This window comes from Sebastes fasciatus, chromosome 10 (assembly GCF_043250625.1).
Source record: "Sebastes fasciatus isolate fSebFas1 chromosome 10, fSebFas1.pri, whole genome shotgun sequence".
In the NCBI taxonomy this organism is placed as follows: Eukaryota; Metazoa; Chordata; class Actinopteri; order Perciformes; family Sebastidae; genus Sebastes; species Sebastes fasciatus.
In genome coordinates, this window is record NC_133804.1 from 33,231,178 (window position 1) to 33,259,058 (window position 27,881).

The following is a 27,881-nucleotide window of genomic DNA, read 5'->3' on the forward strand; positions in this document are numbered from 1 at the left end:
GCTTGTTTTTAAAGCCTTGAATGGCCTGGCTCCCGCCTATATCGGTGATTTGCTGACTCCCTACGAGCTGGATCGATGCTTGAGATCCTCCGGCAGGAGATCCTACTAAGGCAGCGGTCAGAAACCTGCGTCTCTTCAGCTCCTCTCCAGTGGCTCCCTGTGGATTTTTAAAAATGGAAATTAATAATTGTTTTTTGTTTACATTTTCATTTTCATTTATCATTGCTGTAGGTCTACGGTACGACGGTACAACGGAGTATTAGGGCCACATTGAAGAAAAAAAATAAATCAGAGATTTTGAAAATAAAGTCATAATATTATAAAGAAGTAATTTTACGTGTTATTGTCTTGTTTTCTCGTAAAATTTAAAACTTTATTCTTGTAATATTATGACTTTATTCTGTAAATCTCAGATGTTTTTTCCCTCAATGTGGCCCTACTACTCTGTAGTACATTGTCTCTTTGGCCCTCACTGCATTAGACTTATATACTATATACTTAGACTATAAACTGTGTTACCTTCATCATAATGATCACATGTTTTGCGGCTCCAGACAGATTTTTATTTATTTTTTTGCCTAAAATGTTTCTTTTGATAGTAAAGGTTAAACTAACGGTTCCAAAATCCGAACTTGTCAACAAAGGTGACCAACTGGGCTTTTGCCGTCCCAGCCCCTCAGCTGTGGAACTCCCTCCCTGAGGATCTCAGTATCTTCCTTTAAATCTCTTCTTAAGACTCACTTTATATTATGGCTTTTTCAACTGAGCTGTAAAGTTATGAGCAGGTAGAAAAGAAAGAAATAGGAAGAGAAAGGGTCTTTTCTTTTCAATATAGTACTGAGGCCGCTGTGATATTCTGCTTCAAAAAGCAAATATAGGTGAAACTGTACAGACCAGAAACAGCAAAAGACTTTCCTACATTATAACATAATGGGATATATTATATTAAAATATTAGCATATTTTGCATGGACCACTGACAGCTCAGCTGAATAGTGCAATAAACAAGTGCAATACCTCAATCAATACAAAATGCCTGTGCAATGTTTTTATAGTGCCCAACTCTGCTTCTATATTTATCTCACTGCCTCTTATACTGTATATACTGTATGTAATGTTCTTAATGTGCCTTTATACAAAGTATTTCCTTTTATTATTGTAATTTAACTTATTATTTTAATGGAGCTTCCCAGCTAAAAGTATTTCACACGTTTGTACTTGTATAACTTGTGACAATAAACATCTTGAATCTTGAATAGAGGCTGTTTCAGGGGAAGAACTACATCTCCCATGGTGCATTGCAGCGGTAAAACAGGAACTACATCCTGAGTTCAGAGTTCAGCTGTGCTGCTAACATGCGTGTTTCAGTGTGAGTAGCAGTGAATGTGTGTGAGGTGTTTGTGTGACCAGTTTTAATATGAAATCATTATAAGTTAGTGGTTTACTTGTCTCCGTATTGTCGAACATGTCAGTGAACGCACCACAGCTGGAGCTGACCCAGCTGATCTACAAACATCTGAAGGAGCAGGGCTTCCACTCTGCTGCTGAGGAGCTGCAGAGACACAGCCCACAGGTCAACACGCACACACACACACACACACACACACACAGCCCACAGGTCAGCATGCACACACACGAACACGAACACACACACACACTGGCTGTTAACCTGTGTTTCTGCTGGGGTTTACAGTGTGAGAGTTTCAGGTGCTGCAGTTTTGAAACAGGAAACAATCCCAGTGATCATTAACCGGCCTTCTTATTCTGTGCATCAGCAGACTGCATCTACAACTAAACGGAACTTTGTGCAGTTTGTATCTTGCATTGGATTCTGTTATTGGGGCAGTTTGTAAGCAGCAGAAACACAAATTAATAGAAAAACTCAAAAACGTTCCTAAGAAATTAATTCTCTATCCATTATTTTATGTTTTCTCACTCTTACCTCATTGTCAATATAAACATATTCCAACTGATGAGGCACTGACTCAGTGGCAGTGGGTTATATTCCAGGTGAAATGTGAAAATGATGTTCACTTTTTTATAAAGGCATGAAACTTGGTACACTTGAACAGTTTGGAGCTCTGGACATTTTGTGATATGGAGCCATCGCAACCAAAATTCTTGTAATTCAAATGATGTATTTTGCATCATGTCTCCTGTGCCAAACATGATAACACAGAAAAGGTGATGTCTATCCCTTTGTTTGGATGTCCAACGTTTACAATGATTCCATTCACAATATCATAAACTGTTCAGGTGAATAATTAATGGTGAATTCAGTGATGGTGTATGAAGCAAATCACACTATCTGAGAACCTAGGCTAGACTTTATAATATCCTGTCTGTTGCATATAAACTCTTCATCCTTTTGTTCATTAACCCTGACAATACAGTGACTGTGAAGAGTTTAACAATACTTTTACTTTTACTGAAAGGTTATTATGGAATTTGTGCCGAATGATGCCAAATATATATATATATAGTGCCTACTGCCGCTTTAACTCCCTCACTCTTCTTTGCAGTATAGTTTTTATACTAGTATTTTTGTTTTATGTGTATTCATGTTTTGTTTTTTAGGACATTGCCCTTTAGGAGCTGTTATTGTCAGCCAGTCAGGACCCAGTTGTAATGTAATGTTGTTACTGATGATTGGGTCTTCAGTCTGACAAGTCGAAATGTCTGCTCTAAAGAACATCTATGAATCACGTGGGAACAATCTTTTAAAAAATGCTCTTGTGCTAGTAAAGCTATCAACCTCAGGATTGTATTATGTATTATAATGTAATATATACCTAATAAACTGCCCGTCATTGCATGGTTTGATGTTGTGATTTTTTCTGCAGGGGGAGACAAAAGCATCTGCATCTTTGTTGGACATCTACAGTTCCTGGTTAAAGTGAGAATGATTTCTCAGGAATCAGACGTCTTCATTTGACTTTGTTGGTAGTGATGATCTGTCCGCTAAATTTTGTTTCTACTCCCGTCAGTGACTCTAAAAAGAAAGGGAAGCTGAACTCAGCCAAGGGCTCCAATTGTGAAGAACAAGGAAGGACTCCGGCTAAAGGTACGACCGCCTCTTTTATTTATACTCCTGAAGAAGTTCACTCCTGTTGCAGGAGTTTTACTTCTTCAGGCTTTTTCCCTTCGTAGGTGAAGTTGTGCTGCAGGTCCCTACTCTTAAAACATAAAATACACTCCGCATGGAAAAGGTCCAACTCTTTGTGAGTGGCCTGATAAATAGATTGAATTGCTTTCTCAGTGGAGCTGGAGCTGGAGTCGGCGGTTCAGAGACCCAGAGCCGGTGTCCGGACCGGTTCTCTGACCAGTCGGACTCGTCCTATTTTGCCTCCTACTTGTTTCAGGATGACTTGGGGTTTTTCCTCCTATTTAAAAAACCTTCTAAGATATACTGTTTATTATGCAACACTCCTCAAACTTGTATTGTTTGAGGAGTTACGTCAAGTTTAAGTTACGTTAAATGATTCTGTGAATCAAGGAAAGAAAGGCAGCAGCACCTCTCAGCAGGAAGCTCCAGCTGCATCAACAACTAACAGCTTCACAGAGGTTTACTGCAGTCACAGAAGAAGTAAGAAATCATAGTCTGGTTGTGCTCTTGAATCAGAGCTGCACAATTAATCTAATATTAATCGCAATCAGGATTTTGGCTTCCAACAATTAACTGAACATGATCGCGCTCCACTCATAGAAAACCCTGCTGCATAAATCAAGCGCTTCCTAATCTAACAGTTGGTGATCCAGATGTTTCGGCTTCACTTTTAGGTATAGATATTATCTACACAACCAATGTGTTTAGGATTAAATTGAGAGCATAGAGTTGTTTATCTAGCCTTTTATTGTTGCTAATTTTGCTCTCGAATGCACCAGATTGATGCATTCAGGTTCAGGTTCAGGTGACTTTATTTGTACCCGTAGGTAGATTTGTTTTGCAGCAAAATAGAGGATGGCATCCGTATTGACAATAAATGAAGCAGTAGGGCACAGACAAAAGACAGACACACCAAAAACATGACAAAGAGTACTCAAAGACCTGCTGGCATCAGGACCCAGCAAAAAGAAGGTCACAAGCTGTAACTGCCTGGTATACAGGGACGCTAAACTCAGCTGGGACTCACCAATCAGCCGACTGGACCATTTAACAATCTGACTCAGTCTATTTCTGTCCTTCAGAGGCACATTACCAAACCATGAAACTAGTGAAAAGGATAAAACCGACTCAATAAAAGCAGGATTAAATAACGTCATCGTGGTTTTTCCGATGTGGAAGCAGGACAGCTTCCTTCAGCAGAACAGACGCTGGAGCTCCTTCTTGCACACAGCTTCACAATTTGCCTCAAAGTTCAGTGTAGCGTCAATGATAGTCCCGAGGTATTTATATGATTGCACATGTTCAACAGCATTTAACTTTAAAATGTAGCTAACAGTAGTGTAGGGTGAATATTCCTGTATTTTCTCATATTGCAATGTCAGTTTTTTTCCACCACGTGCAGCCCTTATTTGTACATTATCAGGAATGTAGCACAGCATGGAAGTGAAATCAGTGCCATGTTTAGTTTAATATGAAAGTGCAATAAAAACATGTTGCCTCTAAAATCAATGAATAATCGTGATCTCGATATTGATCAATATAATCGTGATTATCATTTTGGCCATAATCGTGCAGCCTCTAACTTGAATACATGTTTTAACTTTTTATGTCCAGCCACGCCAAAGAAAAGGAAGGACAAACCTGCAAACAAAGCAGAGACACAAAAAAAAAAGGTGAGTTTTTATTTTATTTTCATTTTTTAATGCGACATTTTGAGCCACTGATTTAAGAACTGATTTGATTCATGTTCTTTTAACTTGACTAATTATGCTGTTCTTTCTTTTCTTTTCTTTTAGTCTGTGGCAGCGAAAAGGAAAAAAGATGACGGTAAATCTGCAGAGAAAGTCATCAAGGCGAAAAAATCCAAGAGCCAAACAAAAGACAAGGTTGTGTCTGCCGGAGGAGGAGACGAGGATTCAGACTCTGACAGCAGTCTGGATGTAGATAAATGGAAGAAACTGGTCCTGCAGATGACAGGTAGGTAGGTAGGTAGGTGTGTGTGTGTGTGTGTGTGTGTGTGTGTGTGTGTGTGTGTGTGTGTGTGTGTGTGTGTGTGTGTGTGTGTGTGTGTGTGTGTGTGTGTGTGTGTGTGTGTGTGTGTGTGTGTGTGTGTGTGTGTGTGTGTGTGTGTGTGTGTGTGTGTGTGTGTGTGTGTGTGTGTGTGTGTGTGTGTGTGTGTGTGTGTGTGTGTGTGTGTGTGTGTGTGTGTGTGTGTGTGTGTGTGTGTGTGTGTGTGTGTGTGTGTGTGTGTGTGTGTGTGTGTGTGTGTGTCTTTGAGGGCATCATTCATGTGCAAGTATGTGAAGGATGAGGGGATGAAGAGGATGAAGCATAGAGAGGTGGAGAAAGTTAAGAGGATTGGAAAATGCAGGACATGATGGAAGATGAAAAGACAGAGAGACACTTAAAGGGAAAGAAAGACAACCACCAGACAGGACAGCACCTCCCATGAACATCCTCCCCGTGGGGGGAAACAGTGATTTCATAGAAACAGAGCTGTGTACAGAAGCTGCCGTTGATGTTTTCTTTTTTGTGCCACCTAGCCGTGTTTGTTCAACGTCTTCGCCGTGTTTACTCTGTCCACAGAGACCGACGTAGCCAAGATGGACACCATCAACGCACTGGACTCGTCTGCACCGCCGACGCCCGTGGTGAAAAAGAGAGTGAGGAAACCCCGAGCCAAACCTCCCGCGAAGACCGACCCCATCGTTCAACAGAGTAACGGGGCGGCTGGAAAGAATGAAAAGGTGGAGGAGAAAGCCGCGACAGAAACGTCAACAAAGAAGAGTCCAGCCAAGAGAAGCAGGACGAAAAAGACCCCGTCTGTCCCGCCGAGCCAAGAGACAAACATCAACGCCGTAGAGGACGGACCGGCGCCGTCCACTCTGTCCCCGTCAAAAGAGACAGAGATAGGAAAAGATGTGTCTCCCAGTGATGAGACAACATCTGAGCCCAAGAAGAAAAAGAAGAAGAAGAAGAAGGAGATGGATGAAGACAAGGTGGAAGAGAAGGAGACTGGTGGAGATGGAAAAGAGGAAAAGAAGACTGAAGTCACAGAGCGAGAGCTCGCTGTTAAACCTGCGGAGGAAAAGAAAAAGGCAAAAGGAACAAAGGGAGACGGTAAAATGAACAAGACTGAAGAAGAAACGACGGAGAACAACATCCATGGGGAAGTTAATAATGAGGAAATATCAGAGCCGATAGTGCCAGAAAAGAAAGCCAAGAAGAAGAAAAAGGAGAAAACTGATCCAGAGCAGATAGTTGAAGAAGAGACGGGTGGTAGTGAGGAGAAGTCGGAGCAAAAAGTAGAAGAAAACGGGGAAGACTTCGAGCAGATAGCTGAAGAAAAACCAGCAAAAAAGAGGAGAAAGGAGATCGCTAACAGTGAGGAGAATCCAGAGCACATAGTTAAAGAAAAGAAAGCAAAGAAGAAGAAAAAGGAGAATCCTGATGAAGAAAGTTCAGAGCAGATAGTTAAAGAAAAGAAGAAGAAGAAGCACAAAGCCGATCCAGAGGAAGAGAAGTCGGAGCCGGTAGTCGAAGAAGATACAACGATAAAAAGGAAATCAGAGAGCGGTGACGAAGACGAGAAGCCGATCACTGAAGTGAAGAAGAAGAAGAAAAAGGACGCATCGCTGACTGATGACGCAGAGCCGATAATTCCCCTCAACCTCGACACACCGAGTCCTCCGACAGAGAAGAAGAAAAGTGAGTAGATAAGTCTCATTAATCGTCGCAAAATGTTTCTGTTGTTTGTTAAATTCATGTTTTTCATTTGTTATTCTGTCAGAGAGAAGCAAGTTGAAATCAGCTGAGCTCCCAGAAACACCTGCAGCTTCTGTCCAGGACGCCGCGGAGACACAAACGCCATCGAGTGTCACTCCCCACAAAAAGGTATCGCAGCACTGAACTCCTCACCGGCTCTCGTCACGGCAGAATAACATGTTATCAGTTTGAGCGCTAGAGGATAATTCTTCATCTCTTTTTTAATTGACTTTTATTTTTTTGTCTGTAATTCTTCACAGAAAAAGAAATCCTCCTGAAGATGTTCGACTCTTCATCAGAACACAAAGGATGAAGGCAACGCATCCTGTCCGTCTTATTCCTAATCATATTTTAATGTTTAGAAGGATCACTTAAAAAAACTGTAAAAAAAGAAAAGTTTTCTATTTTGGTACATTTCTTATCATCTTCATTTGTTTTATGTGTTTACCCACAGAGTGGCATACTATGCTGTATTTTTTTTATCTGATATTGCCATTTTAATGGCATGAATATGTAAAAGAGATCAAAGATAACTGATTGTTTTATGGAACGGATGATTTAATGATATTTTGAGTAAAATTCAGTCATTGATTGAGCAGAAAATTATAATCTCAGGAAGTTTTCCCATGACAGTCCTAAATCTTAATTTGTTGTTAATATATATACACCTACTAACGCAGCTCTTGGGGAGATTTAAAAAAAAAAAAAGCATTTTCTTGATCTGTTTTATATTTATTCCAAAATATATGGAAAATGTTTTTTAACAGCCTATTTTTGGTATTTTGGGTTAAATATCTGTTTGTGAAAAGCATGTTTGTTTTTTTTAAACAGAACTGTTTGATAAAGCTTTCATATATGCATTATACACTAGGCTTTTAATACAAATTAAACTACATCGTGTTTTTTTAAATGCTCTGTGTCCTGAAGTCTTTTAAGTCTGTTATTTTGTGGACAAAAAGAAGATTAATGCAGTGTGTTACTATTTATCAGTTCCTCGCTGTCACCACGAGAGGGCAGTTAACACTTGTGATTTTAAATACACATATCAACATCTCCAAGTACAGGTCTCGGCAACCTTTACTATCAAAAGACATTTGATCATTGTGATGAAGGTAACACAGTTTATAGTCTAAGTATATAGTATATAAGTCTAATGCAGTGAGGGCCAAAGAGACAATGTACTACGGAGTATTAGGGCCACATTGAAGGAAAAAACATCTGAGATTTACAGAATAAAGTTATAATATTAAAAGAAAAAAAGCTGTAATATTACAAGAATAAATTCATAACTTTATGAGAAAACACTCATAATATTACGAAAATAAAGTCATAATATTATGAGAAAAAAAGTAATATTACGAGAATAAAGTCAGAACTTTACGAGAAAAAAAGAAAACACGTAAAATTACTACTTTATAATATTATGACTTTATTCTCATAATACTAAAACTTTTTTTCTCGTAAACCTATGACTATAATTATCAGTAAAATATTAGCAAAATGTCAGAAAATATTTGTGAAATATCCAAAATAATTTCAATTAAATAATAATAATAATAATAAAAAATCCCAAAAATATAAGTAAAATATCAGAAACATTAATGAATTATCAGACAATTCCTTTTTAAAATATCCCCAAAATATTAGTAAAATAGCATACTGCGTCATACCATAGACCTACAACAATGATAAATAAAAATTGAAAATGTAAACAAAAAACAGTTATTCATTTCCATTTTTCATTTCCCAGAAGTGTCAGTATGTTAACTTGAAGAATTTAATATTGCAGTTCTTCACAGTGACCACTAAAGGGCATCTTCTTGTCAACACAATAATACAATACAACAATATAGGAAATACAAAGATAAACACTGTTGGGATGTTGCGCTTCTTTTCCTTTAAATAATCCCTAAAAATACTCTGTATAATTATAATACACTAAATTATAATTACACTAAATATTGTGTAATTGTCATGCTATTATTGCGATGACTATATCTTGAAAGTTTTATTTTGAAATGATTCACCGGAAGTGATAGTATGCCATAATGTCTGCATTGACGCTATTTTGACTAATTGATCAGTTCCTCGCTGTCGCCACTAGAGGGCAGCACACACTAGTGATTTAAATACACGGATCAACATGCAGGGCTTTATATTGTATTATAACAAAGTATACATTAGAAATACAGATACTATTATGAACATATAAATGTCTTATTGTTGCCTCTAAAGAATATCATCAGTATTGATAACTGTATTATTCCTATTAAAGTCTCCAATGAATCTAGTTTGACACATTATGGAGGACATTAAAACTCTCAGCTTTAAACACTCAGCTCATCTCTTTGCTTCGTACAACTGGTGAGCATTTTGTTTTGCCTTTTACTTTATAAAATAGTCTGTATAACATTAAATAGTTACACTAGAGCGGGGGTCAGCAACCTTTACTATCAAAAGAGACATTTTAGGCAAAAAAACAACAACTCTGTGTACCCCACCAAAGAGCACCTTCATCACACTGATTTGAACTTCCGAGAACTCTGGACTTTTTCCCTTTTTATATAGTATATAAGTCCAATGAAGTGAGGGCCCAAGTGCAAATGTACTACGTAGTATTAGGGTCACATTGACGGGAAAAACATCTCAGATTTACAGAATAAAGTCATAATATTACGAGAAAAAAGTCGTAGTATAACAAGAAATAAAGTCGTAAATTACGAAAATAAAGTCATAACTTTACAAGAAAAAATTTGTAATATTACGAGAATAAAGTCATAACTTCACGAGAAAAAAAATCGTAATATTACGAGAATAAAGTCATAATTTTACGAGAAAAAAGCCGTAATGTTACGAGAATAAAGTCATAATATTATGAGAATAAAGTCATAGCTTCACGGTAAAAAAGGCGTAATATAACGAGAATAAAGTCATAATATTACGAGAATAAAGTCATAACTTTACGAGAAAAATGTCGTAATATTACGAGAATAAAGTCATAACTTTACGAGAAAAAAGTCGTAATATAACGAAAATAAAGTCATAACTTAACGAGAAAAAAGTCGTAATATAACGAAAATAAAGTCATAACTTTATGAGAAAAAAAGAAAATAACACGTAAAATTACTACTTTATAATATTATGACTTTATTCTCATAATACTACAACTTTTTTTCTCGTAAACCTATGACTTTATTCTCGTAATATTATGACGTTATTCTCGAAATCTCAGAATTTTCTTTCCTCAATGTTGCCCTAATACTCCGTCGTACCGTCGTACCATAGACCTACAACAATGATAAATAAAAATGAAAATAATTAAACAATTATTCATTTCCACTAATTTTTTTAATAAATCCACAGGGAGCCACTGGAGAGGACCTGAAGAGCCTCAGGTTGCTGACCCCTGACCCCTGACCTCTGACACCTGCACTAAAGTATTCACTGGTTGAGTGTAGTACCTGTCTCTACCACATGTGTCCGCTAGATGGCGCTGCAGCAGCTCAACTGGCTGTCAAAAAAACACCAAAGAAGAAGAACTTCCGGTTGTGTTTGGTTTGGTGGCGATAATCACCATAACATCCTCCAGCATGAGCTCTACATGAATTAACTAACGTTTAACTGATTTAACTGCTCAGTTATAAACCTATAACATAATAAACAATGTGGAGGTTAAACAAAGTCCGTCACAAAGCTGGTCGAGCAGCAGACAGCTCAGAGGAGATGAAGGTGAAGAGGAGAGAGAAGGAGAAAGGTGAGTTAAAGATGGTTATTAGCAGCTCAAACTGGGTTTAAAGAATCATTATAACACCTGTGAGGATGATAGCAGGAGCTCATCCACTAGCTGTGGTGGATGGGATGTAACCAAGTACATTCACTGAAGTACTGCACTTATATGGACTATTTGACCAGCTGCAACATTAAAGTGTCGAACAAATAAAATATCCCAAAATATCAGTGAAATATTAACAAAATGTCAGAAAAAATGAGTGAAATATCCAAAATAATATCAGTTAAATATAAAAAAAAAATATTAATAAAATATCCCAAAAATATTAGTAAAATATCAGAAAACATTAATGAATTATCAGACAATTATTTTTTGAAATATCCCAAAATATTAATAAAGTATTATACTCTGTCATACCATAGACATACAACAATGATAAATAAAAATGAAAATGTAAACAAAAAACAGTTATTCATTTGCATTATTATAAGTCCACAGGGAGCCTCTGGAGAGGAGCTGAAGAGCCTCATGAGGCTCCGGAGCCGCAGGTTGCTGACCCCTGGTATAGCACCTTTCTAAACATAATTACAAAGTGTTTGCACAGATGCAATGAATTACAGACAAAATAAAAACAACAATAAAAGAACAAAGACCCAATAATGAGAAAACTAAAACCTGTAACCAGAGGTACTGTATCAACACATATGCCAAAGGAGGACAATATAAGGTGTGGGTAAAGGTGCACCAAGCTGTTGCCTTACGGAGTTACAAAAAAACTTTTTTATAAAAATGTGTTTTTAAAAGAGATTTAAAATGTGTAATAGAGCTGGCTAACCTGAGGTCCTGAGGTCGGCTGTTCCAGAGTCTAGGGGGCATTGATGGCAAAGACCCCGTCACCCTCAGTCACCGGCCTAGACCTGCATGGATACAACCAGCAGAGCCAAGTCAGAGGACCTCAGGTTACAAGGTGGCACGTAGGGAGTAAGGAGCTCTACTCTCAGATGACTGAAGCAGAAGGTGATGTGATATTTGTCCGTGTTAAATGTTGTAGCACTGAGACAAGCCCGCAGAGACAGACAGCTTGTGAGCAGGAGACTCCTGCTGAATGACGATGAGGACCAGCCAGAGGTCACCATGGACACTACCTCAGGAGAACAGGTGAGAGACGGACAGACGTTGTGATAGATAATGTTTTCGGTCAGGTCAAGCTCCCGTCTGAATCTGCTCCTCGTTTCCTCCAGGATGTGGTCGGGTTGTTCCACAAACTTCAACACGGCGGGCCGGAGAGGGAGGCCCACATGAAAGCTTTGAGTAAAGCTCTCCGCGACCCGTCAGCTCAGCGCACCTTCATCAAGTATGGCGGTAACTTTTGTCGCATCCATCAACGGAGTTTAAATTACATTTGTATTTTCTCATGTGTCATGGTTGTGTATAAATCCCTGTAGGCAGGAGAACAGTATTCATCTTCTGGTTGGTCTCCTCACCGGCTCTGATGCTCCGCGCCGTCTGCAGGCCGTCCGGTGCCTCCATGAGCTGTCTCACTCGCCCCACAACGACGTGGCACCAGCTTGTCTGCCTGCCACCCCCTACCTGCTCACCTACCTGTCTGGCCAGAGCACCAAGTTCACCGTGAGTAGCCACCCGTACCGGGCGGTGTGTAATATCATCACCTAATTATGCAGGAGGTTTTTCACTTTCCATGTGTTTACGTTCATGTACACACAGGAGCTGTGTCTCTACACGCTGGGTAATTTATGCCCAGACAGTGATGTTGTAAAAGACAAACTCCTGGCTCAGGGAATCATACCAGCTCTGGCCAACTGTATAGAGGTAAACTAACAAGATTCATTAATCAACATTGTAACAACACCTCAGTCACATCAATATCTTCACTGTGTTTCTCTCATAGCTCTGAACTGGTGTCACACGGGGTGAAATACAGTGATGTTAACATGTCCCTCTTGATGTTTCTGTGTCCAGAACCAGAGACATAACCTCGCGGTGGTGGAAGCTGTGGGATTCACTCTCTCTCAGCTTCTCCAGACCAAAGACGCAGCAGAGAAAATAATCCCGTAATGACACCAGTTATCTCTCAACTCTCTGCGTTGCTGTTTTTCTCTTTTGTTCTGCTCACGTTAAACACTGTTCTTATGATAGTCTTCCTCTGTGTCTGCAGGACAGTCCTTGCCTCCAGCTTACCTTCAACCTTGCTATCGGTCCTGACTCCTGACCCAAAGTTTGGCCTGGCACCTGCCATCGAGTGTGCATGGTGTCTGCACTACCTCACGTGCAGGTGAGAGAGAGAAGTACGTTGTCATTATATGTAATCTCTCCATAAACAGTGTAATTGTAATAATCATAACATTGATGATCTGTGTCTCTTCTGCCTTTATCTCACCCCAAAGCATGAAGGACAACAGAGAGCTGTTGGCTCAAGGGGCCCTGTTCCAGTGCAGTTCCCTGTTAGTGTCACTAGGTGGAGCCGTGGCTGAAGGAAACAAAGAAGAAGGAATGGAGCTGGTAAGGAAATTCATGTTTGTTGATTTTTAAGGCTCTTGCTTTGTCTTTGTTTGAAGGCTTTAGAAGCAGACTCTGTGGCATGCCAATGTTTTAAGCCCGCTTGTTGTACAGCTGACTCCCAGAAAAGTTCCTTTTCGTCCCCCCATTTGTCTTTAGATAGTTCTCTTTTAATGCAAATTTTAGTGCTTTTTGTGAATTGTATTTTATCTCTATTTGTGTCTGCAACTTTGTGTTCTTGCTGCTGACCGTCTTGGACAGGTCTCCCTTGGAAAAGAGGTTCTTAATCTCAATGGGACTAACCTGGTTAAATAAAGGTTAAATAAAATGTTCTGTTTTTACTGTCTTAAAAGAAATCATGTGAACCCGTACTTTTTATCACTGCAGAACTTTTTTTCAAACCATAACTTAAAGGGACTGTTTGTAACTTCTTACACTCTTATACATTATTGCTGGTCGGTGTCCCAATGCTCGCTCGCGTGTGGCTACGCTGTTCAGACTCAGACTCCAACACAAACTACACGGAAGCACCAAAACCTCAAAGTTATATCTAGTGAAGCCCGTCTGTTAAACAGTGTTAACTCTTCCTGCTTCAGCCTCCCAACCGCGGTCGGAGGACGCGGGAGAGACCGTAGCTTTGGTCTCCAGGACCGGAGTCTCTGCTCCTCTGCCTGCTGGCCTTCACTCACATACCGCGCTCGTTCTCACGTGCATGCGCGCACACTACACACTGCAGAAGAGTTAGTTTAGCTCTGAGCATATCTTACATAGAGTCCCTTTAAGTATTTAGAGATTTGAAACATGCTTGGGACAGTGAATAATTTAAGATGTTATTTATGTGTTTATTTATTTCATCAGAAAAGCAGTTGCATGTTGTTCTTTGTTGGTGCGTTCAAGGAAGCCTTGACATTCAATCTGCTGCTGAAAAGCATCACATTCACCAGCCGTGTTATCAGACAACCTAAAAACAGATGACCAAAACTTAAAACTATGAGACTAAATATGTGGTTTTGTTTTTTCTTGCAATACACCGTATCGGCCTGTATCTATATTATCTCGTTATAACTTTGACAAAAAAAGAAAGATATATATTTTTACTTTGACATATGAATAAATGAAGGTGAGTAAATATTCACCGTGATGAAGTACTTATCTAAAGGACTAATTGATTTTCATAGTGATGATAAACCTTACTCAGGAAAATCAGCCAGAATATAAAGTATACACCGTTTGTGATCTTTAGGCTGCAACCGTTTAACTGACATGTCCTCCCTCTCCAGTTTATCTGTCCTCTGCTGAGGTGCGTGGGAAACCTGCTGTCCTCCTGTCCAGTGAAAGACCTCAACACTCAAGTGGGTGACGTTCGTGTGGTGGTCGCTCTGTGTGCACTTCTTCAGGCCTACCTGCAGACTCAGCCAGCGTTGGCTAGAGAGAGCGCCTGGGTCCTCAACAACCTCACAGGTTTGAACAGTCTGTCGTCGTCACACCTGATCTCTGCTGAATCAAACTTGGATTAAAAAAAAAGAACAGGTCTTAATGTAATTCAAATAAACTTTTCCAGCGTGAAGGTTTTTCATTTCCGTTTAAGTTTGTCCGTAGTTAGGGTAGAAGATCTAGCTGGTTTGTCGTAACAGTGTAGTTTGTGGAAAAACAGTTTACTGTGGTCCTCCTGGAAATGTGCCCCTTTTATCCCTTTTTGAAATATACATGGTACCAGATTTATCTTCATATTACTGTAAACTTCAGTTTTGCGGAGGAAAATCTCTCGTCAGGATATGAAATTCTGTCTTTTCCCGATGTACTGATGATTGATATATTTATTAGTTCATGAGTGTAATGAAGTTTGTTCCAATGCATTTTCCATCTCGCTGCTACAGCTCACTCCAGTGCTCTCTGCTCTGCTCTGCTGACTCTCAACTTGGTCCCTGGACTGATCCAGCTCCTCCCTTTCTCTCAAGGCATCAATACCATGGTCTGTGCAAACTAAACTTTGATATTTCATAGAACATTTCACCTTGTCATTGTTGCATTTAAAGGGACTGTTTGTAACTTCTTAAACATATAAATCATTGTGGGTCGGTGTCCCATGCACGCTCACGTGTGGCTACGCTGTTCAGACTCAGACTCCAACACAAACTACACGGAAGCACCAAAACGCAAAGTTGCATCTATTGAAGCCCGTCTGTTAAACAGTGTTGGCCGCGGTCGGAGGACGCGGGGGAGACCGTAGCTTTGGTCTCCAGGACCGGAGTCTCTGCTGTACTCTGCTCGTCTGCCTGCCTTCACTCACACATCGCACTCGTTCTCACTCACTCTCTCGCTCCACCTCTCACGTGCATGCTGCTCACTCCACACTGCAGAAGAGTTAGTTTAGCTCTGAGAATATCTAGTGAATGTTCAGTGGACGTTTGTGCAGAAATAACTGCTGCAGCTCCTCCAGACCAACAGAGGTTTCCCGTGTCTTGTGAAGTGACGGGGCTCCGCAGAGAGAAACGTTATCGTCTCCGACCAAAACTCCGGCGTCTCCCCTGTTCCCTCCGGCCGCGGTCGGGAGGCTGAGGCGGGAAAAGCCAACACTAGGATCAGCATTGATTCATGGAGAGACCTTGGTCTGGTCAGCTAACATTACTGCCAAGCAGCTGAAATATAGAGTGATATTGTGCTTTTAGCTGACGTGTGTCGCCTCACTGTGTTGAGCGATGCTCGTTCATGTCTATGTAGAGCGAGCACAAGCGGGAGCAACAGGACGCTGACTTTCGTTGACTTAACGGCCACAGGTGTCACTGTTAACAAGACATTTCTGATTCTTACATAGAGTCCCTTTAATGATGAACAATGTGTTTGTTTTTGTTGTATTCCTCACACGCTCCCTCTCTCTGGTCCGTTCCTTCTTGTTCTATCCTCGTTAGATCCTGAGGGTTCTGGCAAATATTGCCCACAAGAAAAAGGAGTTCTGTGTCCAGCTGGCACATCGCGGATTGCTGTCTGCACTCTGTGCCACGCTTAAAATGGCCGACCAAGAGATGGTGACCCTGAGTATGGATGTCCTGTTCATGCTGGTAGTTAGCGGTCCACAGGTAGGGATAACCGAACCAGACAGTGATTAGCTTTTAGCAAGCTTCTGTAGTTGTCACAACTTTTACCCAAGTTGTTCCTTCCCTTCAGGTGGCAGAGGAGTTTGTGAGGCAAGGCGGGCTGTCACTGTTAGAAGCCGTTCAGTACAACAGTGAGGGAGAGATTCGACTCAGAGCAACACACCTCCTGGAGCACCCCCCGCTGTCCTGCTCATCCCGTCGCTCGGTAAACACTCTGATGCAGCTTGTTTGTTGAATTGTATTAATTCAGAATTAAAAAATAACTGACTATCGTCTGTTGTGTTGCAGGACAACATCCCACGTTCCTGATGCACCGGAGAGGCATCAAACTCACACCTATGGGGTACGGAGTGTCACCGATACCATGCAGACACACCTGTCTGCATTGGTATGTTGTTATATTTAAAGTCATTTTTAATACCCTTTGAATATGATCACTGGTATTTTAATGTTTTACGATCTTCAGTGTTATCAAAGGTGTTTTAATGAATGTAAAGGAAGAGGAAGTATTATTTTTTTAATATCCGAGACTCCGTAGTCTTTTTGTCTGTCACATATATATATTAAGAAGACGGGTGTATACAGCTCCTGTGTGTACTGAGGATGTCTGTATAAGACTGACTGTAAATATCTAGAATGAGTGTGATGCAAAAGCATCCTTTGTTTTTTGTGATGATGACGGATTTTAAAAGTATCATGTATTTTGAGCCAATAACACATTCTCATTAATGACTGTACATTCATGAAATATGTAATAAATTGATAAATATCAACTTCACTACAGATTAAAGAAATATTTTATAGTAATATATTCATCTGGATAGCAATATTTAAGTTTCATTTGTTTTGGTTTATTGACTAAATAAGGGGTTATGATAATGAGGACAATAATGATCAGATCAATCTTCTCAGCTAATCCGACGCTTGGGACTGTAATCCAGCTGTTGGACTGTAATCCAGCTGTTGGACTGTAATCCAGCTGTTGCTCTGCCTTCAAACCTCAGGAATATTATTCTGATCAATGCTCGTGAATCTTTTGAGAGCTGAAACGATTTTAGTCTATTTAACAGATCAATCAACAGAAAAATAACCAGCAACTATTTTTGATAATTCATCATTATAATTGATTAAATTATAATGACATCTTTAGTTGCAGCCTTACTTCTGTCCACATCCACCTGCAAAAAAAATCAAAATTAAGATTGTTGATATCACCGGTGCAAAGGAAGATTTAATCTGAGGACTGTAGAATTTATACATTAAATAAACATGGTAATGAAGCCTGTGGTGGGACGCGTATTATTATTATTGAACTCAGAATATTGAGGTTAATTCACAGAGAGACACATTAGTCCAGGGGTCAGCAACCTTTACTGTCGAAAGAGCCATTTTAGGCAAAAATCCTTCTGGAGCCGCAAAACGTGATCATTGTGATGAAGGTAACACAGTTTATAGTCTAAGTATATAGTATATAAGTCTAATGCAGTGAGGGCCAAAGAGACAATGTACTACAGAGTATTAGGGCCACATTGAGGGAAAAAAATCGGAGATTTACAGAATAAAGTCGTAATATTACGAGAATAAAGTCATAAAAAAACAGTGTTAACATAAAAACAGTTATTCAATTCCATTTTTAAAAATCCACAGGGAGCCACTGGAGAGGAGCTAAAGAGACGCATGTGGCTCCGGAGCCGCAGGTTGTTGACCCCTGACCTAGGGAGACATATCGGCATCAATAGATGGCTCTTGTGTTTAGTACCTTTTTGAATCTTTTTAAAATCACCAATTCTACTGTTTTCATATTAACATTTGACATAGTTGATTTGTGGTCCGTGGATTTCCACACAGATCTCAGTGGGGTTTTAACTCGACTTGGTGAACGTTGTACTGGTAACAGTGAGGAACAGTCTCAGTCTGTACTTGGAGGAACTTGAAAACAAAAGTGTTGAGCTCCTCCCCTTAATGAAAAAAAAAAAGCAAGTCTCAAATTCCCCCCACTTCCTCTTTCCACCCACAACATTCCCTTCCCGTTATCATTCACACTGCTCCTCTGCATGAAAAGCTAAAACAAGGTGGGTCACGCATTCTTTGAGACTGTGTTTACAGCCATGTATGGTATCAGCAGGTCATCTGGACTAATTCTGTCTCTTTAACAATCTGCTTAGTAGAGGAGAGTATTTACATCTGGTTTGATTAATTCCTCTGCTCTCCTTGCACAACCTAACACAGTGTGTGCAATGGAGGGAACTGAGTCAACAGCTAGAGAGAGAACAACAGGAAAGGATGGAAATCAGGCGACAGACCAGAAGCTGCTGAATGCCAGCAAACCTCTGCATCGCTTCGTCCAAAGAGAGCCCAGAAGTCTTGGGGTAACACATCAGACCATCCAGGGGCCACAGAAATGATGTTATGTGAACTTGGATGTTTACGCAAACTGTTCTTCTACCGTCGGCACTTTAACACCCATCCATCCTTCCATCCTTCCATCCTTCGCCGTCTCTCTTCCCAGATTGTCCTCCTGATGTTTGGCTGTGCAGAGGTCGTGATGGGATTCGTGCTGGCCCAAGGCTCAGATCAAATTCGCACTTCTTTTGCGATCTACATTCCCTTCTGGCAGGGAGCTCTGGTACATACGTTTTGGCTCACTTGTCTTCAAAATGACGATGTACAGTGTCAGAGTGGCTCCTTAACGCCCCTGAAAACTTGGTCTCAAAAGTTACAGTTTTAACATTTTGGTAAATTTGCTTATTTGCAGAAAGTTTAATGAGAAGATTTATTAATCTTCAAATTCACGTAGTTAGGCTCAAGAAGCACTTACATTTGATAAACTTGTAAATTTAGGACCTTATTCACGTAATATTATGACTTTTTTCTCATAATATTCTGACTTTATTCTGGAAATCTCAGATGTTTTTTCCCTCAATGTGGTCCTAATACTCCGTAGTACATTGTCTCTTTGGCCCTCACTGCATTAGACTTATATATTATATACTTAGACTATAAACTGTGTTACCTTCATCACAATGATCACATGATTTGCGGCTCCAGACAGATTTTTCTTTTGTTTTTTTGCCTAAAATGGCTCTTTAGATAGTAAAGGTTGCCGACCCCTGTACTAGGCCCATGTATGTATATGAGTATATGTACTATGTGAATGACAAAGGAAAAACAATGTGATCATTTTTTGTTTGTTTGTTTTAAGTTTCTTACCTGTGGAATCCTGTCGATCTACACGGAGATACATCCATCCAAGAAGTTGGTAGGTATATTATGATTTTATGATCTTGTTTTAGTGTTTAACTTTTATCTATAACTCACTTGACCTTGTTGAACTTGATCTTTCCCAGGCGACCGTGTGTTTGGCGATGTATGTGGTTTCACTTTTGGGAATCATAGTCTCCGTTGGCTACAGGATTTCCCTCTTTACAATGTATGGCCACCATTGGTACAGGTACCATCATTATGAGTATGATGAATGGGCCCTTTACACAAGGGTGAGTTACAGCACATATTGTTTTAGGCTAATTTGACGTATTTTCAATGTGTATGAATAACTTTCTCTTAAACTTTCTCTTGCTTTAGAACCAGATTTTTGCTATTGAAGGCCTATTGTTGACTTCCTCTCTGTGTGTGTTGGGGCTTCTCATCTTCTTGGCTACCGTTGCACGTTTAGCTCTGAAATCCACACACACTCAGGTAAAAAATGTTGCATCGTTACTTCATCTAAAACATAATGGTTGATAGTTTGAAAGGTATAGCCTCTTTCTTGAAACTGAATTCCTTCATATATATAATCTTAACTTCACTAAAAAGAGTCCCTGACTGAATCCAAATAGTAATGTCTTTCTATTTAACCAGAAGAAGCATCGACTAAGCAACAATTAGTCAAACAAACAACATAAGACAGATGACACAAAGCCAGAATTAAACTGAAATGCAATTATAAAATCATGGTGATAAATTTGCCAATACATTTATATGACATCTGATAAATAATGTTATTCACCAGCTGTGTGTCAGTCATCATGTCATTGCCTTCTCGTTGTCCTCTTCTCTAACATGTACCACCTCCGTATCTTCAACAGGTTATTATCCAGCACATCCCGCCACCACCGAGGGACACAACACCAAACTAATCTCAACCTTTTGAAGTATTATCCTACAATAACTAACGCTGGTTTTATTCCTGCAGCATAACTATCCTGTGAAAGAAAACGTGTGGTCATTCTGTACAGTATATCAAATGTGGATGTTATTACACCACCTAGACCAGGGGTCAGCAACCTTTACTGTCAAAAGAGCCATTTTTGGCAAAAAATAAATAAATAATCTGTCTGGAGCCGCAAAACATCTGATCATTGTGATGAAGGTAACACAGTTTATAGTCTAAGTATATAGTATATAAGTCTAATGCAGTGAGGGCCAAAGAGACAATGTATTACGGAGTATTAGGGGAAAAACATCTGAGATTTCCAGAATAAAGTCATAATATTACGGGAAAAAAGTCAAAACTTTACGAGAATAAAGTCCTAAATTTAGGAGAAAAAAAGTCGTAATATTACAAGAATAAAGTCATAACTTAACGAGTAAAAAAAGAAAATAACATGTAAATTACTACTTTTTTTCTAAATATTTTATTGAATTTTTATATATAGACATATATACATATATACACATACAGACAGACTAACAATATTAATAATTAAATCATACAATGAAATGTTTAGTCAGAATTTCAAAGAAAGAGAGACATGACATTTCATGTATTTCACTTATCTAACAAAGAAAACAAAGAAAATAAAAGATAAGTCAAAATAAATAAATACCTCAAAGAAGAAGAAAAAAAAAAAACAATTTCACCTAAATTATTACTTTATAATATTATGACTTTATTCTCGAAATCTAAGATTTATTTATTTGTCCTCAATGTGGCCCTAATACTCCGTCGTACCTTCGTACCATAGACCTACAACAATGATAAATAAAAATGAAAATGTAAACAAAAACAGTTATTCATTTCCATTTTTAAAGATCCACAGGGAGCCGCTGGAGAGGAGCTGAAGAGCTGCATGTGGCTCCGGAGCCGCAGGTTGTTGACCCCTGATCTAGAGGCAGTAGCCCTATAAAGCCTCAGTCACAGATTTTATTTAGTTCCCTACATCTACAGTACGTATAACCGCAGTGAGGAATGCATCACTGAACCACGTTTATTTGCTTTTGGTAAAGCTTGTTTTGGAATCAAAGTGATTCCTGTCATCTTCTTGACATGCACTTATTAAGGGAACATAGTAACCACTGTTGTGTACTCACTGAATGGGTCTTATGGTAGTAAACACTCTGCTAAATAACCCTTATGTCATCAACATGTGTGGCATCATCATTATTATCACAGTACGGGCATCGTTTTTAAACTAATTTTTGCATAATCAATGTGAACCTCTGCATACACTCAACTGTGATCACAACTTTAGAGATGTTTAAGAAATAAATTACAATATATTTGAATGCATTTGGCTTTTAATATCCTTACAGACATCCATCCAGCATATTCTTCAAAGCTTACGGCTTAATGTAAATGTTGATATAGTTCAGCGTGTTCATCTACATGACTGTGATACGATATGTGAAGAGCCTGGGAGGGGGCGGGGGGGACCTGTTGACATCGTTTGGCTGTGAATGTGTGCAAAAACACAGATTTTTATTTAGCTTTTGTGCAATAACTGTAATGTATATTGTCTTTGTTAATTAAATAAACAATAAAATGATCAAATAAATCGATGCTCAGATTGATGATCGTATGCATAGACTGCACTAACACATACAGTACCGTCTGCACAAGTTAAACTACACTGTAGAGTAATTATCATTGTTAATTATAGACTGTCTGTAGTAAAGGTTGCACCTGCAAGAGGACTTTGAACACCTTTATTAGATGGCCAGCAAATAATCAGGATCTTTGTTTTAGGTTTAAGATACCAAGTTAAAAGCCCAACCTTTAATTCTGTTGGACATTTTAGGGTATATTAAAATATGTATAATTTAATACCTTGATTTAAAGATGAAAAAATAATATTTTATTGTTACCAAACTGATCAGTATCAGAACATTTGTTGGTGTTTTAAAACAAAGTGCTACTCTGGTTCTAATCCAGTGTTGGAGCAACACATTTATAGTGCGATCGCTGGACTGTCCTTAAATGCTTTCAGTATTTCCCCATGGCTGTTGTGTAAGCACATTGCATCATCCCAGTTCGGTTATTTCCACAGACATTTCATGAAGTAAGCATTTGTTTAATTCCTCGGGACTGATTCAAACTTGTGTGTACGCTGCATTTATTGTTGAAATCACTCCTGCTGTGGAGCTCAGCATAAAGGTTGTGGTAAACTTGGATGAGCAGCACAGCCGTGCACCACACTTAAAGTCATCGCGTCTTCTTAACTATTATACCCCCTACTGCAGGGATCTGTAACCTGCGGCTCTTCAGCTCCTCTCCTGTAGCTCACTGTGGATTTATAAAAATGGAAATGAATAACTGTTTTTTGTTTACATTTTAATTTTTATTTATCATTGTTGTAGGTCTATGGTACGACGGAGTATTAGTGCCACATTGAGGAAAAATAAATACATCTGAGATTTCGAGAGTAAAGTCATAATATTATAAAGTAATAATTTACGTGAAATTGTTTTTCTTCTTTGAGGTATTTATTTATTTTGACTTATCTTTTATTTTCTTTGTTTTCTTTGTTAGATAAGTGAAATACATGAATATGTCATGTCTCTCTTTCTTTGAAATTCTGACATTTCATTGTATAATTTAATTATTAATATTGTCTGTATGTGTATATGTCTATATGTAAAAATTCAATAAAAATGTTTAAAAAAAAAAAGTAGTAATTTACGTGTTATTTTCTTTTTTTTCTCGTTAAGTTATGACTTTATTCTCGTTATATTACGACTTTTTTCTCGTAATATTATGACTTTATTCTGGAAATCTCAGGGTTTTTTTCCCCTCAATGTGGTCCTAATACTCCGTAGTACATTTGCTCTTTGGCCCTCACTGCATTAGACTTATATATTATATACTTAGACGATAAACTGTGTTACCTTCATCACAATGCTCAAATGTTTTGTGGCTCCAGACTCCAGATTTTTTGTTTTGTTTTGTTATCTAAAATGTCTCTTTAGATAGTAAAGGTTGCTGACCCCTGACCTACTGTATGTGCAAGACATTTAGTCCGTGGTGGATGAAACCCACAAGCACAATGGTGTTGTGATCCACTAGTTTTTCACCCACAACAGCCGGGCTCACAGGCACGAAAGTCTACAATTTATAGCCGACAACTATGTAAATGACATTTTCCACGAAAACAAAAACTGCACCAGAAACATTTTGGTCACTTAATTTATTTCCAGTCGTTTTTCTTTGTGCAGACAAACAGTAGTTCAACAGTATAGTGTCGCCCCCTGGTGTTGGAAGAAGGAAATCCAGCAGAGGCATTTCTTGTTGTCATATTTGGTCCGTTTTGTTTTTTTATGTTCACAGTATTTAATAGACGTAGCTGGCTGTGAAGAGAGACTTCATTGAGGCATCGTCAGCAGAGCCGGAGGGCTTGTACTCTCCTTTGCTCGCCAGGCCATTGATCTGAAAAGAGCAACAGAAGGGAGGGGGGAGTTAGGGCAAAGTCAAACCTGAGTGTTAATGATCAGCCTGGACCACATTAGTGCAAGACTGAATGGACAAAAAGCTTTTTAGAATCATTTACCAGTCAGTGTAAAGTTGAGTAATACAAGGTAAGAGTAGTTTAATAGACCGTTTTGTGCACAGTCCACGACGACACATTGATAAGTGGTATCATTTATTAGTGATATCTGTTCATGCCCTCGCAGACTGACCTTGGCCCTGCTGCAGAAAGCTTCCTGTGCAGCCGCCTTGTTGGCAGCTTTGCCCTGCCAGGCTGCGAGAGCAGAGGCCTGGAGCGCACGGCCGTAAGAGAAGGTCAGCTTCCAGGGGCGATGGAGGGGCACCTGGTTGATGGCGTTCAGGTTGCGGGACGCCTCCTCCTCGCTCTGACCTCCAGACAGGAAGCAGATGCCTGGAAAGAGACACACAGAAAGCAGCATGAGAAACTCTGCGCTTTTTCTTAAACCAGTTTATTAAGGAGGAAAAGCTGGCATCACGACACTCACCGGGCACAGCGGCGGGGACGGTGCGCCTCAGAGCGGTCACCGTGGCCATGCCAACCTCCACAGGGGTGAACTTCTTAGCGCAGGACTGTCCAGCCATGACCATGTTGGGCTTCAGCAGCGTGCCCTCCAGGTACACGTGGTGGTCGGACAGAGCCTTGTACACGGCAGCCAGAACCTAAACGCGAAGATGCAGACTTATTCCGACACGTGCTTTAAATATAACCTGATGGGGAAAATGTTTGACGGCCGAAGTTTATGAACCGACCTTTTCTGTGACGTACTGGCAGCGCTGCAGGTCATGGTCTCCGTCAGGCAGGATCTCTGGCTCCACGATCGGCACCAGGCCGTTCTGGTGGAGAACATGAAGGTCAAATTAGTCACTTGCAGCCAATAGTTTTGATTCAGTCATTTCTGTAGAGAGACAACACACCTGTTGGCAGATACTGGCATATCTGGCGAGGACATTGGCGTTCTCTGCGATGGCGAGAGCTGATGGGCAGCCATCTGAGATCTTGAGCACAGACCTCCACTTGGCAAAGTCACAACCGTCCTTCTTATACTGAGCACAGCGCTCCGAGAGGCCGTCGAGACCTGAGGGGAAAAACAAATCTGGATTATGTTGCTGAAACATGCAAAAAAGAAAAAAGTGCAGATTTAGCGATAAAAAAGGCGTGCACTTCTTCTGGGCTTTGAATTAGAATAGAAATCCATTTTCACCTTGTGTGGTGGTCTCTCCATCTGTTCCAGTTAGACCAGCTGTGCCTTTGTCCACCTGAAGCAAGAAAATAAACATTAACCTACAAAGACGTGTGCCGTCGACTAGGCTCAATGTGCACTTCCAGGCTCCTCACCTTGATGCCGACAACGATGCCCTTATCCTTGACGACTTCGGGGAAGAGCTTGCCGCTGTTTGATTTCTGGTAGAGCGTCTCGTGGAAGAAGATGACGCCACCCACACAGTTGGAGATTGAGGGGTCGGTGGAGAAGAGGAGGTCACGGAAGCAGCGACGGTTCTCCTCGCTGTTCTCCACCTTGATGTTCTGGAGACGCTTTCCCATGGTTCCTTGAACGAAGAAGAAGAGAAATCAGTTCAGTTGCACACTCTGCATTTACCACTCATCATACAATAACAACCAGAGGCTCACCTGTTGATTCATCTGCAGCCAGGATTCCCTTTCCTGGAGCCACAATCCTCTGAGCGATGTCAGAGAGCTCCTTCTTCTGCTCCGGAGAGAGCGATGGGTACTGATGAGTCATGCTAGAGGAAGAGGAAACAAGTTATTTTTTCACAGTTGATCAGAAAATGCTTCAAGACTTAAGTATGAGGAAGATGTTTATCTTTTATTTCCCAATTACCCAACACAATGAGCCTCTAACTTCCTGCCTCTCTCCCTTGCATCACCTCTGTAAATATTTGGCCTGAATGGTTGAACTTTGGCCTTCAAAAAGTTAAGATAAGTTCTTCCTTTAGATGAGCAAGTTCATAGTTCACTCAGGAGGAGTTTGGCTGCACCAACACTTTCTGCAGAAGTCCTCCACACTTAAACAAAGAATAATATAGCATATTAAGACTATAAAATCAGGAGCATAATCTTGCTCAGTAAGTGCAACGCGGATGTTTGCAAATATGCAAATATTTACACAAACCTTAAAGAAGCATTATGCAGTAATCGACCATTTCAAAGTAAAATCATCTATTGTGCAAAAGTTGCTAATTTGTCAATGCAACTCGAACTTGACAACTTGTTTATTCAGTTCAAAGTTTAGACTATTAAAAACATCTTAAATCCATAACTGCAACATTATTTCCATCGCTGCACATTCAGAAACCCTGAAGAGGGATACTATAATCTCACAGAAAACAGAAGTAAATGCAACAGTTAAAAGACTGCAAAAACAAGTCTTACTTGAGAGTTTGGTCAAACAGCGACGGCAACAGAAGTCCAGCCTCCCAGCAGCAGTGTGACTGAATGAGGAGGCCGACAGGAGGCCTCTAACCGGTATTTATCTCCGGTGTGTTGCTGAGGAGGAGGAGCTGCTCGGTGATGTGGAGGAGGCGTGTGTCGCCCTGGCAACGCTATTGGACCAGTGTGTCGCCCTGGCAACGCTATTGGACCATCAGACCTGGAGGGGAGGGGTTTGCATGATGATGATATATGTGGCATCAATGCTCCTTTATGTTCATATCAGAAGCTGTTGAAAAAAAAAACTAAGTGAAGGGAACACTGTGTGTCGTCTGCATCCTGAAGCACCTCCCTTTGCAACGTTACACTTTGAGGAAATGATGTAATCTGAGAGGCAGGCTGAGATGTTGTAATTCAGGTTTTAAAGTTGTTGTTTTTTTCTTTCTTTATTTGTTTATTTATTTATTTATTTTTTCTTTGTTTTTCTTTTTTTTCTTTCTTTAATTTATTTTTCTCTCTATTTTGTTTTATCCGTATTTCATTTCATTTTTATTTTGTTATGAGGAAAAGGAAGAAAGAAAAAGAAAAAAAAACTCCTCAACTGGCCGGGCCATGATGCCTCAGTACCAACTGGGCTCCTCCTCCATCTCCTCTCTCCTCCCTCCAATGGTTTCCTCTATAGATAGGAAATGGCATAAGCCCTGAGCTGTCAAACCATGCTCACGAATTTATGAGTTTATGTTCATATCCGTAGCTGTTAGAAAAAATATTAAGTGAAGGAAACACTGTGTGTCGTCTGCATCCTGAAGCACCTCCCTTTGCAACGTTACACTTTGAGGAAAATTATGTAATATGTGAGGCAGGCTGCCAGGTTGTTATTCAGGTTTCTTTGTTTCTATTGTCATGGTTAGATTACAACATCATGTGATTCCTACTGTCTCATTTGGGAGTCTTCAGAGGACATGTTTTTAATTTACAATCCTGGATGGAATTAATTTAGTTGCTTTAAAGCTGCAGTATATTTTTGGCATCATTGTGCAAAACTTCCATAATAACCTTTCAGCATATTGTAATTCAAGTGTTCTGAGAGACAACTAGACTTCTGCTCCTCCTCATGGCTCTGTTTTCAGACTTTAAAGGTCCCATATTGTAAAAAGTAAGATTTTCATGTCTTTTATATTATAAAGCAGGTTTAAGTTCTGTATAAATACTGTGAAAGTATCGAAACACTCAATATACGGAGAAATACACACAGCCTGTATTCAGAAACTCTGCATTTGAAACAAGCTGTCATGATTTCTGTCCATTTGTGATGTCACAAATATACAATATATAGACCCTTTACACAGATTTAAATGTAAACATTCTAAATGTGTCCCAGTTTATTTCTTGTTGCAGTGTATGTAAATAACATCAGCTGACAGGAAGTAAACATGGACCCGAGCTGTTGCCTAGCAACGCAATTCTGTTGCAATTCCATCGCAATTCCGTCGAAATGCACTAAAACTACTGTCAGGATATAGCGAGATTAAAAAGGACGATCTTACATATGTAAATCCTTTTCTCATTTAATTAAAA

At 39.7% G+C, this 27,881-nt stretch overlaps 3 protein-coding genes across 5 annotated transcripts; 2 read left to right on the forward strand and 1 right to left on the reverse strand.

The window, feature by feature from the left end:
- Positions 1-1,311: 1,311 nt before the first annotated feature.
- LOC141774758 (uncharacterized) lies at positions 1,312-7,266 on the forward strand. Of its 2 annotated transcripts, none has more exons than XM_074647579.1 (8): positions 1,312-1,572; positions 2,843-2,895; positions 2,987-3,063; positions 4,720-4,773; positions 4,900-5,082; positions 5,692-6,813; positions 6,896-6,999; positions 7,131-7,266. In XM_074647579.1, the coding sequence occupies exons 1-8, from the start codon at positions 1,465-1,467 to the stop codon at positions 7,146-7,148; spliced, it is 1,719 nt and encodes a 572-aa protein (XP_074503680.1). In that variant the 5' UTR covers positions 1,312-1,464; the 3' UTR covers positions 7,149-7,266. The 2 variants fall into 2 exon arrangements, with proteins under 2 accessions (XP_074503680.1, XP_074503678.1); XM_074647577.1 differs by having other exon boundaries at positions 1,313-1,572; positions 4,720-4,778; positions 4,902-5,082.
- A 3,131-nt stretch (positions 7,267-10,397) lies between these two features.
- On the forward strand, positions 10,398-21,986 carry tmco6 (transmembrane and coiled-coil domains 6). Its single transcript, XM_074647581.1, has 19 exons — positions 10,398-10,624; positions 11,652-11,758; positions 11,842-11,954; positions 12,046-12,229; positions 12,326-12,430; positions 12,581-12,672; positions 12,777-12,893; positions 13,006-13,120; positions 14,398-14,578; positions 14,995-15,089; positions 16,027-16,194; positions 16,283-16,417; positions 16,501-18,284; positions 18,442-18,581; positions 18,722-18,838; positions 19,415-19,471; positions 19,560-19,706; positions 19,795-19,908; positions 20,298-21,986. Exons 1-13 carry the CDS (start codon positions 10,534-10,536, stop codon positions 16,519-16,521), a joined length of 1,524 nt encoding a protein of 507 aa, XP_074503682.1. The 5' UTR covers positions 10,398-10,533; the 3' UTR covers positions 16,522-18,284; positions 18,442-18,581; positions 18,722-18,838; positions 19,415-19,471; positions 19,560-19,706; positions 19,795-19,908; positions 20,298-21,986.
- A 1,614-nt stretch (positions 21,987-23,600) lies between these two features.
- On the reverse strand, positions 23,601-26,468 carry aldob (aldolase b, fructose-bisphosphate). 2 transcript variants are annotated; one of them, XM_074647582.1, is made up of 9 exons: positions 26,307-26,468; positions 25,545-25,657; positions 25,251-25,462; positions 25,117-25,171; positions 24,830-24,990; positions 24,665-24,748; positions 24,400-24,574; positions 24,106-24,305; positions 23,601-23,854 (listed from the first exon to the last, which is right to left on the reverse strand). In XM_074647582.1, exons 2-9 carry the CDS (start codon positions 25,654-25,656, stop codon positions 23,759-23,761), a joined length of 1,095 nt encoding a protein of 364 aa, XP_074503683.1. In that variant the 5' UTR covers position 25,657; positions 26,307-26,468; the 3' UTR covers positions 23,601-23,758. The 2 variants fall into 2 exon arrangements, with proteins under 2 accessions (XP_074503683.1, XP_074503684.1); XM_074647583.1 differs by lacking the exon at positions 26,307-26,468 and adding an exon at positions 26,047-26,088.
- Positions 26,469-27,881: the final 1,413 nt, after the last annotated feature.